The sequence below is a fragment of the Paralichthys olivaceus genome, chromosome 11, assembly GCF_024713975.1.
Source record: "Paralichthys olivaceus isolate ysfri-2021 chromosome 11, ASM2471397v2, whole genome shotgun sequence".
Lineage (NCBI taxonomy): Eukaryota > Metazoa > Chordata > Actinopteri > Pleuronectiformes > Paralichthyidae > Paralichthys > Paralichthys olivaceus.
This window is the reverse complement of record NC_091103.1, coordinates 9317686-9336204: the sequence shown is the minus strand read 5'-3', so window position 1 is coordinate 9336204 and position 18519 is coordinate 9317686. Positions and strand designations below refer to the sequence as shown.

The window sequence follows — 18519 nt, the reverse complement described above, 5'->3', positions numbered from 1 at the left end:
AGAACCCTACTTCCTGTTAGGAAAATACAAGAACCACATATGATTTCTTGAAATGCAAATGCCTGCTTTTATAATAAATACAAAACAAGTAAAAAATCAAGTGCAAAAGCAGCGTTTTTTGGAATAAACTTCAGATCACTCTAAAAACATTAAGAGGATTTGTTCAATATTTTTTATTCATACTTCCAGTCTCTACTTCACATGAACCAGAAAGCCACTTTTATCTTCATTCTCTATGAGGCAAAGTCATCGGCAGGTCAGAACCTACGCGCAGCGCAGGCTTGATTCTTATGTCAGTGTGTTTGTGTGCGAGTGTGTTTGTCTGTGTGTGTGTGTACACTGCAGATATACATAACATATACGTACAGTATATTCATCTCATGTATAAAGTTCACTAAAAGTCTCTCTAGAGATCAAAACATTTTCTAAAAAAAAAGAACATACAGTAGAATTCTTATTGAACAGAACTACACCAGTACATATTTTTATCAAGCCACACTTGAAGAGGAGCATTTGACTTTGATCAGTGGTCGTTTTCAGGAGGATGGATGTGTTTTCCTATTGTGTGATGGCCGAGGCTGTTAGTTAGTATTGTTGTTGTGCAGGGGGCGCTACTGTCTCGCCGACTCTGTGATGGCGAGGCTACTGTCAGTTACAACAGTAATGAAGCACAGAATTCATTAGTCGTCAGTGATAAAACAGGGGCATCCAGAACTCTTGGCTCACCTCTGTCCCACAGCTGTACAGTGATCATACAGTCATCAACACACAGATTGCCGTGCACATAGAAAATAAAGTGGGAAATTCAAATTTGCTGGTAACAAACAAACTGTAAATAAAGACGGACAACATGACTGTTCCCCAAAAGTGAAGCCAAAATGTCTCCATCGCCCCCTGGTGGCTGGCTGCAGTAGAGGTCATAAACCCAGACTCCTCCATGTTAGTGGATGGGGCATGGACCAAACTAGAAAGTCAAGTACTCGTCAAATAAAAATGGTTTCTGTAATTATGGGTAGTTGTTATCGCACTGATATTTGTTCAAGTGTTCATTATTCCACTACAGTTTGTTTAGATTTGTTATTTGATGCTATAAAAACAAGGTGAAACGTTATAATTGACAGTTGAGACAGACTCACAATTCGCAAGAGTCTAGCTCCAAATGCACAAGATGGTGGCGTTCATGTCTGGGATATTTTGGCTTCATTTCTGGACAGTGGGAGGAACAGGAATGCATTGCCCATGTGTATATACACATTTAGCTTACTAGCATACAAAGTAGAAACAAAGGGAACCAGTTTGCTATGTATTCAACTACCCCCAGTTTCCCCAGTTACCCCCAGTGTCATCCATCTTTATACACAGTCAACGGTAACAAGGACAATCATGGAGGTTTTTAAGGGGACAATGAATATAACCAAAAAAAAAAAGCTTCAGTTGCATACTTGCAGTATTGATGAAATCAGATTCAGGTCTGCTGTGAGTTTATTGGAGTGCATATTTAATTTGGACTGAGGAGGATGTGCGTTTACAGCAGTTCAGTGTTAAAATGTGTCTGTCACTACGAACCCTTTCACTCAGCCTTGTCAAAACAACACAGTTGCTCCAAGACTAAGATCAAAGGTATCAAACAGAAGCTGGGTAACAAATCCAACTTAAACATTTACAATTTCTCCTCCTACTGTTGAGAATGTTTGAATTTTTTAGACAAAAAAACCCAACATTGTGATTCAAGCAGCTGGAAAAAAACTTCCTCATACTTTAAAAAACAAACAAACTTTAAAGCATTTCAATCACATTTTCATATACACATCTCTGTACCATCAGATACATGAAGCAGAACTTCACTCTAATCGTTCAGTGTCGTCAGGATTGTGAAAGTGATTTCTATAAAACAGAAAACTTTTCCAACCGCTCACATTCAGTTCTTAAGGTTTTCATGTGTTATCATTACTCTGCCTTCTGCGAATGTAACACACACAAAAACAGCAGGGGTTCCATCCTGAAGCTTGTCTGCTGTTTTCACTGAGTGGTTTGGTAACACGCCGCGCAGGCACACAGTAAAGATATATATTCCCTTATACAAGTCACTCATTCTTCCCTGGCCCTGAAATAGACATGAAAGTATGTCAGACTTCATTTTGGAGTTGCTTTGTTTGGGATGTGTTTGGGAAGATTCACATCTAATCACCTCAATAATCTTCTATTTAGGCAAATGTAAATTTTGAGCAGTAACAACCAGCGGGATCAAAATCCAGCTATTTCTAATGAGATTGGAAGTTAAAAAATCACCAGTGTGGTTGTTACATCTCTTGAAACACACCAATAAAAGTATTTCCCAAGTCCTGCATTCACCTCCAAACTAAACCACTGACACTTCTGTTTTAATTCTCTACCTGAAAAGGCCTTAAAGTGCTTCACTTTCTCTTTTTTACTTTACACAAGGAAGTTTTTCTCAATTTGGAAGAGCTTATCATCGCTGAAGTCTGTCAGCTATGTAAGGGGGTCTCTGTTGACAAACTCTTTAAAAGATGCTCTTTACCACACCTCATCCTGTATATAATACATGACATACATGATAAATACTTTATTCAAAACAACGTGAATATTCGTGAAGGTACATTTCTACTTCTCTCTTTTGGTTCAGTTCAAATGCGTTTAATTCTCATGCTTTCATTGCATCCAAGACAGACACTTGAAATGGGGAAGGGAGAGTATAATTTGGGTTGAATAAGGTGTTTTAAAAAGAATACTTTAACATTTTGAAAAATATACTTGTTTGCTTTCTTGCTGAGAGTTTTGATAGCACACATATCATATCCACCTGGTGGCTGGCTGTGGTATTGGTCATAAAGCTGGCCTCCTCCATGTTAGTGAATGGGACATGGGCCAAACTAAAACGTAGAACACATTTTTCTCAAATACAGTTTCTGTCACACCTGTATATAATATATTGTTCATTTTTCTGGTAAGTTTGGTTTTAATTAGCAATTTGATGCTATAAAAACAAGGTGACCTTAAACCGCAGCACCATCTGTCGAATGTTACTGCACAGATTCTGGCTCCAAATGTGCAAGATGTCAGCATTCTTATCGGAAATTTTAGCGATGGAAGAAACATTAAGCTAGCAAACACTGGAAACCAACTTGCTATATAAGCAGAAGCAAACAAATGTATTTCTCAAATTGTCAAATGTTTTTTTTTTTTAGCAAAGAGTTGTCAAGCCACGAAGTGGTGACATGGATCAAGAGTTGCTCACAGAGGGAAGATGAAGGGTTCATCTCCAAAATGTTATATATCCATTTACAAGAGAAAAATCATCAAGTTCAAGTTCATTCAATATTCAATATTAAGTGGATCTAGTCTGTCTTCTTGGTTCTTTCTTTCTTTTGTCAAACATGGATTTAAGCTAATTAGCATGCGTCAAAAAGTGACATCAATCACTTTGGACACGTAGATGTAAATATATATGTATATTTTCTTTTTTTCTAATGCTGGATACGTCATTTTGGAACAAAACTCTTCAGTTGTAAACTGTACCCTGGTGGGGCTAATGCAAGGCAGCATACAAATGCATTAGCATTAAAAAAAGGCAGTCTGGCTGCAGGAGCCAGAAAAGAAAACAAATTAAGAAACATACAAGTGTTGTATGGTAAAAATGTCAAACTTTACAGCACACACTCACTCACTCACACACACATACACACATTCACACACACACACACACATGCGCGAATATAATCGCGCAAATGCAGAATCATTCTTGCACACTGGACATGTCACAGACATATCTGGCATGCATTTTTAGAAGAAAACACTTTTTGTTAGAAATTCTTTAACTGTTCTAGAGATCTGATAATTTCTTTATGTACATAAATTAACAATAAATATAGGTAATGTTTATATATTCTGAAATATATATATTAAATAATGAAATATTCTTATATATTTCAAATATATTCATAGAATTCTTTCTAACTGAAACATTTTTCAAGAGATATAGTCACAGTTTAGTAATAAAACAAGTAAGAACACAGGTCTCCCTACTGGTCTGGCTGCAGCATCCCTTTTTCAAAGAAGAATAACTCCGGCCCTTTGTTCAGGCTACATAATACATTCGACTTTATTAGAAAGATGAGAAATAATATAGTGTATGGTATCGAACACTGAGGCAGGGGCAACTGATGGTGTGAACTGTGTATGAAGGTAAAAATACTGGTTTAGGTCTCAAGCTCTAGATTTTACCTTTAAATACTTCACCACAGCGCTCTGACAGGGAACCAGCCCTGAGCAGACAACGAGCCTCCAGCTACAATATTTCCTTTTCTCTTCAGTTGTGGGGCAATACTGCACTCTGATTGGCTGGAGGTTTATTAAAGGGACGCTGCAGCGAGGCCCTCTTGGGGACGATTGGTTTGGAACAGTCGAGAGAGTGTAGAAAGCCATTAAGACTCGAAAGGACCCCCCTCTCCTTTGACTTGATCTCTCATCTTCTTCTGTTCTTCTTTTTTGACACACATAGACTGGAACTGGACCACATCAACACTGACTGAGGAGAGCTAGGTTGTCTAAATGCATGCAGTAGTTTTCCTTCATCCTCTCTGCCACTCTCCTGGTCGACATGGCTTACAGTAGGGTGCACTTGGACATAAAGAGAGTAAAAGAAAACGGTTATCCCATGAGTTTAGAGAAGGTGCAAGACTCACACCCTCCCACAATGCCTCAGTGATGTTGGGGACACCTCAGTTCCTGTGTGTGATAGGGGCACTTTCTGTCAATGACTTCCTCCTCAGGGGGTTTTACCCGTCTGTTTGCTGGTTACCCTCTGTTCCTCTCGTTGTCTCTGTTGGACCAGCTCACCGTTGGTCCCGCTCCTCGCTCCGACTCGCTGCTGCCTGCATACTGGTTCACAAACAAAACAGGTCCTATATTGCACAGCACGCCCTCATGGCCTTATGGTGGTGTGTTAGTGGTAACGACTTCTCTTCTCCTCAGCCTCGGCACTGTAGTCACTTAAACCAATGCCTCTCTGGAGGTTCAATAAAGAGTCTTTCATCTAAAGAGGAGAAACAAGAAGAAACAACAATGTGTTTATTGAAGACAGTCAATTTACACTGACCAACAATAATGCATGGAACAAGAAACTCATCTTCCACTTCCTTTAAGATAATGAAATACATGATGTTCCCCAGGTGATGCAGAGCTGCCATTGGGCTTCCGCCTGGAAGTGGTGGTCATTGTTTTTTAGATTCCATGTTGGACAGTTTTTTAACAGCTCTCCTTAAAGGGGAATTCTGGTACTTGACAACCTATTTATAAATGCCACTGTGTAAATGAATGGTACTTTTGGAAAGAATTCAGTAGATCTCCTCTGCCACAAAGTAATCTTATGGTGTGTTCACATCTAAACGCACTATTCGCGCAGCAGGGTAATTTGTGTGTTAATTGTGCGTAACGCTCGTTAAGCATGAATAAACATAACCGGGGAGTATTCGCCTGTTCTCCAGAAGAGAGAAGGACAACTGGCTGAAGCAACGACAGTTGTTGCGTTGTACATGTAGTGGAAACACTGAGGGAAGCCGGCAGAAGAGGAGAAGTACTTGCTGAAGTAACTACAACTGCTGCGGTGCAGAGAAGCCAGCGCCATTGAGTGTGGGTCCGCAAACCCAACCAGAGGAGCAGGGGACTTTCACCGGCTGCTTCAGGAGCTGTGTCTGGATTCTTTTCCAACGCTACCTGAGGCCAGCCGGTGTCCGGTTTGATCACCCCTTGCTCGGGTCAGTGTGAGGACTGAGTCTGATGAGTTTCATTCTCAGCACTGATTGGCTGACACAACATGAGTTCAAATATTTCAACTCGAGCGTCAGACGCGATTGATGCATTCGGAGGCCGAAATAGTTATTGTGTGTTTTTCCTAGGATTCTGGCAACATCACATGTCTCACTCAATGAAAAGTCTTGTGCATGAAGAGGAAAGTTAGAAAGAGTGAGAGAGTGGGAGAGAGGAGTTTGGATTTCACTGAAAGAAAATTGGCTAAATCTTTATCTTATGTGGATAATGTCTAAACATCTGACTTTAATGGCTGGCCCTACTTGTTTGAACCAGAGTATGAGGATGAAGAGCTCCTACAAAAGAGAAAACGAGAGAGAGAGAGAGAAAGACGTAACAAGCAGAGGAGGGACAAACGAGCTGCTGCACGTTTGAGAGTGAGACTTTTTGTTGAGCGAGACAGTACCATTCATTTACAAACCCACATAAACATGAATAAATCAATGTATGACAAACACTGAGCGGTGAAAAGGGATTTTTCTGTTGTGTATGAAACTGAAGTGGGTCAGAGGATGTCAGTTTTGTAGGCGGTCCTTCAGTGTGGCCCAAGTCACATTTGCATTCACACATTCATTCCCACAAGAACGGTCTGAGTGATCCGATCTCACATGACTCCTCAATGTGTCCAGCGTGTGTTGACATGTGCAATAAGAGCTGTCCACTTGTGATCGCATCACTCAGGACAGACGATAGTACCAGGTCTGAACGGGGTCTTTGTGTCTCGGTACCTGGTCTAGCAGCACCACTGACGACTTGATAATCTCTCTCCACTTCTGCAGCTCCGTGTCATGGTAACGCTGCTGCGCCTCCAGGAGCTGGGCCCACTCCATCTGCGTCTGAGGCAGTTTACTGAGGAACACACACGCACACACTTAGAAACATTGGGGTGCACCCACTGAAGCATGACAACAGGCAGTTTGGTAAATTGTTTCAGTGAGACCAGAGCTATTTGGGGTAAATTTAGAAGGTCTGTTTTCCTGTGACATGTCAACTGCCATATGGATACAGTTTAGTGTGTATTTAACAGTGGCAGTGTGCATGTGTGTGTGTGTGTCTGTAACTGTGTGTGTACCTTTCATGAAGCCGTAGACCTTGCCAGGTTGTTAAGGACTGTGCTGAGTACTCCAGCATCCACAGCTTGTAGAAGAGCATCATGTTGAGGAACACCAGCAGCACCAAGCTGAGGAAACACAGCCAACGAGTCAATCCCTTTGCATCGTTTTAAATCATAATGTCCTCAATGACCGGTATGTAAATGGGAAGTACATTTAAATTGTAATGGGAACACTTAGTCAACAGATGCATCTTGCTATGCTGGCTAATCAGATAACACATGTACCTTAAACAGATCCTATGGATGGCGATGAAAGGAGAGGAAAGAGAACAATGAAGACTTTAATTTTCAGTCGTCAATCAGACAACACAGAGTAGACTGGAACAATGGATGAAATCATGCAACAAGGGACTTAGAGAAATTCCAATTTGACACGAGCATGTCTGAATCCCTGTGTGTCATGTCAGCATGTGTCAAAAGTGTATGCAGGCTTCTGTGTGTGTGTGTGTGTTTCTGGCACATACACGAAGCTGATGATGAGCAGCAGTTTGGAAACACTGTACAGCGCGAGGCCTCCGGGCAGGTGATGGTGCTCTGGACTCTGGTGTCTGGTCTGTGTGGATCCTGCCACTTGTTTGATCCTCTGGATCACTTCGTCGTCCGTCGGCGTGGTAACGGGGCTGAGCGCCTCGTCCAGGTGCTGGCTACGCATGTGAGGTAGCTGCCTCTTCTTCCGCCTCACCGTGGAGTTCTTCACAACCTTAATCTTCGGAGACAGCTGGTGGGTCTCGGTCACGATCTCCTCCAGCTTGGACAGTTCCAACTCTGAGAGAGGGAACACAGTTATTTTAAATTCTCTTCACATGCAGGCTGGTTTGTTGACAGACAGGTACGCCAACTAATCATTTCATTCAGTCCGAATCAAATGACCTTTTCAGGGTTTAAACAAATTAAAGAAAAAGTGTTTCAGAAACAATTTACCAACCCTCCCTTTTATTAAATTACATTTAGGAATCAGAAAATGAGAATAACTGTCAGAACAGAAATACTAACAACAATTTACCAAGACGGCGGAAGTTTTCTTCAAGCCCACTCCAGAAGTTTTTCTCTATGAAGCCTTTCACCAACCCCCACGGCTGTTTTCTGTAGCGCAGCTCCGTTGATATCCTGACAGAGAGACAAAATTGCATTCCTTGATATAGATACAAAAACTGGATTGATTAAATTATTAGAAGATTTCAGAAATAGCAAAAAAATAAATGGATGTTTTGCTACATCTCATTGTCCATGCGTGTGCTGTACATATCTGACCACGTCTCACTCACCGTAACCGACACTTATTCTTGGCCACCCTGGTGAGCATGTAGCGGTTCAGAGTGTAGAAGTAATCGTGGTAGGGCACGTCATGCGTGATGACCTCAGCATCGATGATGTAACACTCGCTCTCCTGACTGGCTTTGTACAGAGTCTGACAAATGACAGGGATTTATGTTGCGTCTTTAAATCACATCAAGCTTTTAAATACATAAACAATAATAGTGATAATTCTAATTTCTATAAGCAGCTTTCAGACATGCACTGAAGTCCAGACATTTTCCTGTATCTGGGAATGCAAATGTCAGAGTCAGCTGCTCTGGATATTTTCTGTAAGCTTTCCTGCCAGCCCCCTAGTTAAATGTCAGATTCAGCCGATTTCCAGAAAAATTCTGATGGCGGAGGTGAAATTGGGAGAATACAAATATCTGAAGATAAGAAAAAGAGGCGCTAAAGAAGATGTGAACTTGGAAAGAGAACAAGATTCAAGAGTTTTGATAATGGAGTTGATGCTGGTGTGCAGTAAAAAAACATGTGATTGTAAGCAGTGTGTTTTATGTCATGTCCTGCCACCTGCATGCTCTACCCATCTACTCCACATAATCTCCTGCTGCGTTCAGGCAAACTTTGCATTTTCATTTCATGACTTCAAAACAGCTAAAAAGTGGAGCTGACTGTACCTGTGTCTCAGTGACTGTGGCTGTTTTTGGGGCCAGGGGATTGGACAGAGAGATGGTGTACATGATCTCTCTGGTCTGGTTTCCAGCCTCCTCCTTCTTCCATGGGTGGTAGACCACATCTAAACGAGAAGATGACAAGACAGGGACATGAAGGAATTAATTGCAGTAGACCACATGTTTATGACTGTGTCATCTCCAGAGTGGACAGATTTCAGAGGTCACCTGCAGAAGCATCACAAACACAAACCTGAAAATCGCCGCTGTTCCATGAAGTCACTCATGAACTGTGACTCGGTGAAGAGGATGTCATAGAGCTTGTCCACACTGAACTTGTAGATCTCATTGATGTGCTGCCTGCCATTCAGATCCTCATGGAACGCCTGGACCTCACCTACACGTCAGAGAGAGAGATGGACAAGATGACAGATAAGAAACAGTGATGACTTCTGGCAGTGAAGTCAATAAAAAAATCAGACTGCCTGCTGGATTAGAATTATACATTTTACCCTCATCGTGTGTTTCTGAGGAGTCGCTGAGCTCGGTGGGGATGTCTTCGTTGTCGTTGAAGTCGAGTGAGGGGGAGGGTACAGGACCACCAGGCCTGCTGGTATCGTTGTTCTTCTCTTCCACCACCAGGGGCAAAGCCAGCAGATCACCGTCTGGTAAGCAGTCTGCATATTCCTCTGCAGGAAGTTCGAACTGGGCGAAAGAGGGAAACGGACACTTATCATATTAAAAATGTTTCCATAATAAATTCTGTGAAGCAAAATGCATCTGACCTCTGCAGTGTAAATGTGTGTGTAGCTTACTGTGATGGGCATGTCATGGTTGCCTGGGCTGGGGATGGTGCTGTTAGGGATGACCTTCTTAGGAATGGGGGGAGGGCTTCCTTCAGGTTTGGCCTCGGTGCTGCTCTTAGACAAGCTGTCATTGTTGATCTCATTCTCTTCATTGGGAATCTCTTCACTGAACCTGGAGGCACCAGAAAACAGCAACAGGCAAGAACTTTACTTGTCTACTTATCGCTCAATCTGGATGAGGCCCTTGCAAAACTTTGCTGAAGTACTGCTTAAAATATCTCTTATGGTGCTATTTGACCTGTTTTTATATTAATGGATCAGCTTAGTATATGTTATTAACATCAGACTAGCCATAGTGTTGGTTGAAAAAATATGGCTAGTCTGGGTGCATCTGAATCTGTGTGCACATGATCTCTATAAACAGATTGTGCCTGTGGAAATGTAAAATCTGTAGGCAAGGGTCAAGATTTTGTGGACGGACGCCTCCTGGTTTGTTTCAAATTTGACCAATCACATTTGAGCAGGCTTTGGTTGCCTGCAGGTTGACAAGAGAAAAAGAGACGGAACACATTGAGCGAATTGACGATTGGCTTTTGTGGGGAGAAACGTTTGACTCGTGATAAAAGAAACTGGTCGGACTGTAACAGTGCACAACGAACAGAGGACAGAGTCTTGGCCTGGATAACTGCTGCCTACACCGGAAGCCCCTAAATATTGCCCCCAGAGGCTAACTTGTCAGACGCTGATGGGCTCTGAGATTGGTGCACACATGAAAGCAGCACAAACTTATTATAAATTGAGCTGTTTTCGATTCTTGAAACAAGCTGATATATGTCGGAAACAACAGAAGAATATAATACCATCTTACTTTCCTACTATGTGTGTGCATACACTCTCATTATCAAAGCCACCATCAGCTTTGAAGCATCTATATAGTCTGTGAAGCAAATTTGACTTCTCAAACGTAAAGTGTAAATTAACAGAGTTAAGAAGTTTTTTTTTTGTGTGTAATTGTTTATATAAATAGATGTGTATACTTGTATGAACCAATCATGTCAGTATGCTTGTTACAGGTCTTACCAGGCTCTCCAATTATTTTGTAATATGACTAATTAGGAAACTGGAAAATGGTTTAACGTGGTTGCCATGGTAACCGATGCTGCAGCATAACCAGACCCACCCCATGGTGTTGAAGTCGTCATCAGGGGGAACGTAGTCCTCATCATCGCTGGTGAGGCCGAGCTCGTTGCCATAGCACTGATGTACAAAGTGCCACAGTTCTTTGGGACACAGGGGCTGCAACAGGCAGACGCATATCAGACAATCAGACAGAGGACTGAGGGGAACACACTGCAGTAAACTCAGTCCCATCAAGCTACTTCATGTGATGCAGATCAGACTTGCTTACCTTGTCAAGTAGTGCGTTCTGCCACAGTCTGAACATCATCATGTACGTCCTGTCCCTGGCTCCGAACGAGGTGAAAAAGTGCTGTGAAGACAGACAATCATGTCTAAATGAACTTCACCATAGAACAAACAAAAAACAACAGTTCTTCCTGTTAGCAACTAGCCTTTGTAGCTAACCCTGTACCTCAAGCCCTCTTGTGTCTTCAATCTTAGTCACAGTTACTCAGATGCAAACTTTTACCTCCCATTCAATCTCATGAATTCTTCCATGATTTCTGTGGAATTTATAAGTCTCCTGCTACGTTCTTCATATGTGAAAGGGTAACTCTAGAAAATTTCACGACCAAATTTATGACTGAAAACGCAATTCTGTGTCTTTTACCTTCTCAGTGTCTGTGCAGACCTGGATGGCGTTGGGAATGAGGCGGGCGGTCTTCTCTTTCGTCATTGAGCAGATGTCCTTTAACCGCACTGTCAGCTACACACAATCACAAAGCACATGCATATAATTGTATAGACACACAAATAATGTGACCCAGTGCTGCCAAAATGAAAAACAAAGGAATGCAGAGTGTTTGCGAACATACCAGTGTTTCCCAGCGGAAGATGTTGCTATAAAAACAAATCCAGTTCTCCGAGAGGTAGAGTCGTCCCTGCAGGAGGATGTCCCGTTGAAGAGCACAGGAGTAGTCTGAGACGAATAATATGCAAATGTTCAAATTACATCACTGAGCAAAAACATCATTAACATACATAGGTTATTCATTAGTGGCACATCCATCCATACACCAGACATAACAGTCTGCTAATATTCAATCAAACAATCTCCCTGACATTAACATTAACAATTCAGCTGATGGCGCTCGCTTCACTGTGGCACACAAACCTCACTGCAGTGCATTCCAACACTTGTGTGTGTATGTGTTGTTGATAGGCTGTGAATTCTCCATTACCAAACCATACTATGGTTAGACTCAGATTTACCACAGAGTTCTTTTTTCAGACAAAGACAGCATTCATCTGAGGGTTGGGAAAGTCATGCAACAACTAATTAACTAAATTTGGGACATTGAGTGTTCATGGCAGAGAGCAGTGTGTAGGTGAGGCCGCGTTAACAGTTTATCATCAAAGGAGCGTGTCTGCAAACTGGGGATTTGTTCCCTCCGCCATGAACTTTTTGTCTGTTTGTTGTTAGCAGGATTATGCAAAAACTACTCAACTGATTTCCATTAAAATTTAGAGTCAACAGATGTGTCTGATGACAATGTTTTTGTGCTTATGTCTGTGTGTTGGCACAAGTAAGACAGAAGAGCGGAGTCAGTAGGGGCTGAACAAATGAATTGTAGATCTACTGTGAAAAAGATTTGAATAGAAATCATTCTGTGGTTGGTCAGTGTTGATATCGTTGCCACAGACAAATCAATGTATGGATGCTGAGAAGAGTAAAAATACATTTGATCCAGTGTGAAAATGTAGCGGGTCAGAGGATGAGCTGAGTAGTTTGTCACATGTGGAGCAGGATACATTTATGAAAGAATGTGACCACATGTGTCCCAGACCACTACTGACTGTGATAAGATCTCTAGATGCTTCGGGGAACGCATTTGGGATTGTTCAGACGTGTACTTAGAGCTGACCACTTGTGATCAGATCACTCAGGATGGATGTTAATAACAGGTCTGAACAGGGTTTCAGAAACATCAGTAATTGTCTGTTTATCTAAGCGATGGGTGAAAAGATAAATGATGAAAATCAGGCATTACAGCGGGGAATATTTATGAGCGTGTGCAATTTGGTGCAGATCAAAATAATCAAAATCCGAGTGTAGTGATTTTAAAAGTGGTTCTCTTGGGGAACTGTTGGGCCTTGGCTGAGGTACGTGCTCTATCGATCTGCCATTCTAGTTTTTACACTGTAAATTAACAAATCTAGACACATTTACAATCATGTCACTACTCCAGGAATGTCAATCTGTGTGTGTGTGTCTCCTCTCTGTTGAACAACGGTGAATCATTTTCTAATGATTAACGAGGAAGTTGCACCCTGCCGCTCCTCAGACGGCCCCAGTGTGTCCACTCACCCACAATGAGTCTCTCTGTGTCGGGGAGCTGCTTGAAGAGTTTTCTAAAGTCCTCATTGCGCTGCTTGTATGTCGGGCTCAGCACCTGCAGGGAGAGGCAGAGTCAGAAACATCCCCACACACACACACACACACACACACAAACACACACACACACACACACACACACACACACACACACACACACACACACACACACACACACACACACACACACACACACACACACACACACACACACACGCTTCATGCTCTCTCTCGCTCGCTCACAAGTGTTGTCTCCGTCCGCAGCCCGGGTTATTTGTTTTTAAAGAGTATGTGAGATGTGTTAAAACAAGCCACAGGTTTGATGCATTTCAATCTGTGAGAAGTTTTGACAAGCGCTGGAAATGGACGTATGGTGATTTATGTCAAGCAGAGGCACGTGGACCGACATCTGAAGTCATTGATGATTTGAAGCGCAATTCCAAACGTCAGCCTGCAGATCATTCAAAACACATGCCGTGGAGCATTTACAGTGGAATGAGTCACATTCTCTGATTTGCATCACACAACAGCGTGTTTCGGACAATGAGGCTTCTGTTCACTGACCATGGGAAGAACAACTGAAGAAACCTCAAGAGTAAACAAGACCCTACACAGTGGTTTGATTAACATGGTCTTTCCAACACTGGGGAATTCAATATGATCACATTCTCTCTCTGGCTCTTTCTGCAGGCTTTAATATCTGCAGAGTAATGTGTAAAAATCTCCTGTGTGGCCAAGTGAGGGCTCTCACTGTCTGTACCAGATGGTTTCCTTCCACAGCAAAGCTTCAGGAAACAATTGCTGCCATCAGAGTAACAAGATGTATAACTGAGACAAAAGAGAGGGAAAAAAACCCATATTCTTTTGGCTCAGGGCTGGTGGAAAAAAAGATTTCCTTTGTAAAACAAGAAGTTGAAATAGTGAAAAAATGTTTAGGAGAACGTGTTACTGCTTCTACTCGTCTTTGAGGAACGTGCGGAGATAAAGACTGGATATGGATATTACTGCTGATATCCAGAAACAACCAAAACACACCTAACACTACACATCATGTCACACAGTATCCCGATGATCACTCCAAACAACAGGCATCTGCACAGAGCTCGGAGAGAATTCAAATAGCTATGACTCATAACAAAACCAGTTGCTTTTTTTAGTGGTGCAGATTTCCACAGAACTTTACTTACAGCAGCGTACAGTAAAGACAAAGCCTGTTCGCTGTTCCCAACCACAACATTTCCTAACTTCCCCACAATGTTTTCTCTGCTCCCCTCCTCACAACTTACAGCAGGGATGTCCTCAGTGTCCCACTCCGGGTCCTGAAGGTCTGAGGCTTCCCAGCCACACTCACAACCCCACTCCCCTCTAGCCGGACTCTGCAGAAGCCACCCTGCCAATGCCTCATCCAGCTCCAACACGGCCTCCCAGTCCGACATTGTGCAGTCCTCATCCAGCTCCACATCCATTGAGCCAGATCCCTTTTTTTTGCGCCTGGTTGAAAGCAAGTTTTCCAAACTGGGGCCCCAGTGGATTCCCTCTCGATTTGGTGGACTTGTCAGTCACAGCAAATTTGGAAAATAAGAGCTGGTGAGTACAGCGGTTTAGTTTGGACACTGCAGAATCCACCCCCCTGTTCTGGGTGCTGCTCCCCGTCAGCGTTCAGAGCCGTGGACTCGGCATACTCGAGCCACATGATCCTTGTCTCGCTCTGTCGTACTCTGGCTCTCTCTCGCTTCCTTTCACACACACAGGGAGAGGAGTTACGGCCGTTGCCCTCTAGTAACCCCGGCCAACAAGTCCTTTATTATCATGCCAGTAGCTCTTTCCTTTTTTTCACCAGCATACTCCTCCTAGTAAGTGTGTGTGTGTGTGTGTGTGTGTGTGTGTGTGTGTGTGTGTGTGTGTGTGTGTGTGTGTGCTGTCCAGGTCTGAATGCCTTGTAATTACCCTGTTTATGACCAGCAAAGAATGAACCGAGTTGACTGCAGAGAAAATGACTAATACAACCAAAGATGTAGTGAAAAAAGGAAAAAAATAGGGTGGAATAAAAGAGAGGAGTGAATGTTTTGACTTGAAGTATGTGTCAAGTCCGTCTTGCTCTCCTCTGCCTCAGTGATCGAGTTACAGAGAGCAGATGTGAATATAACCTCCAGTTACCTTTGCCTGCAAAACAACATCATCAATCTTGACAGGGTCTTCACTGGGTTTGTGTACCACTGCTCAGGGTGAAGTGGTGGCACACGCGCTGTAATTATTTGTCTACTTGACTTTTATTTCATGTGAATTCCTGGGTCTAAGGTTCCAAAAGTAATGATCCCTGAATATTTTAAGGCATGAAGGCGAGCAGGCGAGAGACGCAGAGATCGCAACTTCTATTTTAGCAGCGCTTAGCAAACAATTGCTGTTTGGTCCTCCCACTAGTCTTAACTCAAAGTATTTCAAGAGTCAAGAAGGTGGGCATAGTGATGGAGGAGCCAGCTGCGATAAAAAAACAAAACCAGTGTTACTACAGCTCCTGATTCATTGACTCCTGCTGGATGAAGCAAATGTGCAGCCCACATATGCACACTCAGTCCAAATCCATCTTTCCTCTGGACTGTTTCCCAACCCTCACTGTTAACCAGACACTGAAAGCTGAAAAAAGAATATCAATGATTCTTGGAAAATACTCTTCATCTTCTATCCTCTTTGAAAACAGTTGCGATCATTCACATGCTGCTCTGAAAAGCCTCTCACCCACACTGAGGATTCTGAGAAATTCCAGCGGAATGAGGTTGAATCTAAAACTGACACCAGAACAAATCATTCCTCGAAATTACATGTTGCATCTTATGTTCAACAGTTATTGTTTAGTCCCTGCTGATTTAATTCATTTTGCATGAATGAGGCAATGAAAGGGGCCATCGGGACAGACGGGGGCACCCAGCGTTCAGGTGACAGTAGGAGACTTGTGATGAGGTGGATACAGACTTTATGGATCTGGCTAACTATTAACTTGCTGGGCAAACATCAGGGGACGGAGGAGACTGGTACTGTAAACCAGGATCGTATTTTAGTGTGTTAAAGGAGGGGAGGGCTGGAGGTGTTTCCATCCTGTTAACAGCAATCTCAGCCTATTTTAATTTGATAAGAGGTCTAATCAAAAACATTGATCTGAGTGAAATGATGTGAACAGTTCAAAAGGCTTAAAGGTAATTAAAAAACAGTGTTTATCTTCAATGTTCTAAAAAAGAGTTTGATGTATTTGTTACAGCAGCAGCTTTGTTGCTTCAGGGGATCATGTGGAATATCCACTGTTGTTTCACCAGAGGTTTCTGTGCTGATGTGAGCACGTCTGACTGGAGAATCTCCTGCTGCGTTCTTCATATGTGAAAGGTAAAACTACAGACAAGATCCGGACCACACTGTGTGGACATTTTCCAGAGTTCATGTCTGAAGACAGCTCGAGTGAGGCTATACAGTCAGAGCTCCAGTCAGCATGTGATAGACCAGAAACATTGCCCAACAGAATCAATCATCACGTAACGTGTGCCTGCAGAGGGCGCTGCTGCTCAGCAGAAGTCTGACCCTCGTATGTTTGTTAGCATTTTCCTCCAGTGTTACTAACTTCACAGAGCCTGTGGGTCAGTTGCAATGAAAGCAACACAACAAACTTTTCTAGATGCAAAGTGAACTAACGGGCACATTCAGAGGTATGTGGAAGAGAAATGGCCTCAGTGCAAACCTCTAACAGGCTCAGAACTCACATTAGGACGGATAGAGTTTTAATCAGAGTGGTTTCAGTGCCATGGGAGGTCATCATCGCCACGTAGAGGTGCACTGACAGACGAACCAGACATTTTATCTCAGAGCCAAGTCAAAGAATCAGCCCAAACTATTCATTGTATGAGTAAGGATGAGTGTACAAGATATCAGAACCACTTTATGAACAATGCACATTTAAAAACAGTGACTCCTCCTTCTTTTTAGTTTCCCTTTAAGACTGGAGTGCATTCAAAAGTTACATTCACCAGTGTAAATCTATTGAATAGTGAAGTGCTGCATTCAAAGTGCAAACTCCACACAGTAAAAAATGACATAAACCTAAACAAGCCACGTATTTTCAACGGTATTTCCTATGGGCCAGAAATAAAACCTGTCAGTTTGGTTTGATAATTGCACTTATTGCACAAGTGCAGTTCACAAAACAACACTTATATGTATTATTACTTTATTTCACAGAGCTGCAGTGGAAGCAGGTGTAAAACTTTAAACCAGTTGCTTTAATGGGTGAAGCTGGTGGTAATCTATATTTTTCTATTCATCAACAAATATAATTTAAAACACCAAAACAATGTTTTCACATTTATCTGTACGCACATTGATTACCACTGAAGAGCTGGATCTCAAAAACAGCTCATATAGTAAATCTGTACAGTAGTGTTGCCCTGAGAGTTTGTAAATAAAATCTGTGGGTAAAAGCTGAATTCACAACGAGTAGATTCAGAGGTTTTGCTTCTATAGCCTAAATTTAGTCTGGTACAATAATTCACTTAAGTTGGTGGATGCTTTATAACGATATATATAAATTTATTGTTATAAAACATCCACCAATCCACCAATGTGTTATAATTTTAGATCAATAAGAGTTGTAGGGACTGTGATATACTCTGCTGGAGTGGGACTTTAACTATTTACCATGATCCCACACTCCTCATTTGTGACCAGGGTGCAAACATTATATAATCTCACTGAATATAAAAAATGAAATCAAGTTATATTTTAGCAAATGTGACTCAAACTGTGGTAACTGGGGACTATTTTCAACGGTGGATTAATACACTTGCTACGCAACAGTGGTGAGTATTTCCGGTAGCAGGATGTTACATTTAGGACTGTCAAAATAAACAACTATGTGTGTGTCTGTGTGTTCATGGAAATGGCTCCGTGGCACAGAGCAATAAAACACATGTGGAAACAGAGACAGTATTTATAACCAGGATTATTTCATGGTCTTTTCATGACATTTATTGATGAAAAAATAATTAGATAATCAACAGCTTCATTCTTTTGCGACTGGAGTTGGCACCATAAGTTTGTAGTGTAATTGATGACGAGCAGAGACGGTGCTGATTTCCTGTACACTTGTGTTTGTTATCTGTAAACATGACATTTATATGTGTTAGACATCAACAGAGTCAGTGTGTTATGCATGATGAGAAAATGTGAGTTTGTTATATCTGAGTGAATTAGAGACATTAAGAAGCTGTCTGAACTTGTTAGACCAAGCCTCTTTTCAACTCAACAGCTTTTCTCTGTTTTCATTTTTCTGCACAGACATCCCTGTATTGT

At 42.1% G+C, this 18519-nt stretch overlaps 1 protein-coding gene across 17 annotated transcripts in view; it reads right to left on the bottom strand.

Annotated features, from left to right (window-relative positions):
• Positions 1-149: 149 nt before the first annotated feature.
• gramd1bb (GRAM domain containing 1Bb) overlaps positions 150-18519 on the bottom strand; it is a 108009-nt gene continuing 89639 nt past the window's right edge. For all 17 annotated transcript variants that reach the window (XM_069534714.1, XM_069534718.1, XM_069534716.1 and 14 more), the window contains 15 exons: positions 13162-13246; positions 11669-11772; positions 11464-11559; positions 11083-11163; positions 10855-10970; positions 9684-9846; positions 9381-9573; positions 9122-9265; positions 8875-8993; positions 8206-8348; positions 7944-8047; positions 7405-7705; positions 6899-7006; positions 6555-6675; positions 150-5053 (listed from right to left, as the gene is read on the bottom strand). In XM_069534714.1, coding sequence (XP_069390815.1) covers positions 4964-5053; positions 6555-6675; positions 6899-7006; positions 7405-7705; positions 7944-8047; positions 8206-8348; positions 8875-8993; positions 9122-9265; positions 9381-9573; positions 9684-9846; positions 10855-10970; positions 11083-11163; positions 11464-11559; positions 11669-11772; positions 13162-13246 — 1968 coding nt within the window. In that variant the 3' untranslated portion in view covers positions 150-4963. The remainder of the gene's footprint in view (positions 5054-6554; positions 6676-6898; positions 7007-7404; positions 7706-7943; positions 8048-8205; positions 8349-8874; positions 8994-9121; positions 9266-9380; positions 9574-9683; positions 9847-10854; positions 10971-11082; positions 11164-11463; positions 11560-11668; positions 11773-13161; positions 13247-18519) is intronic.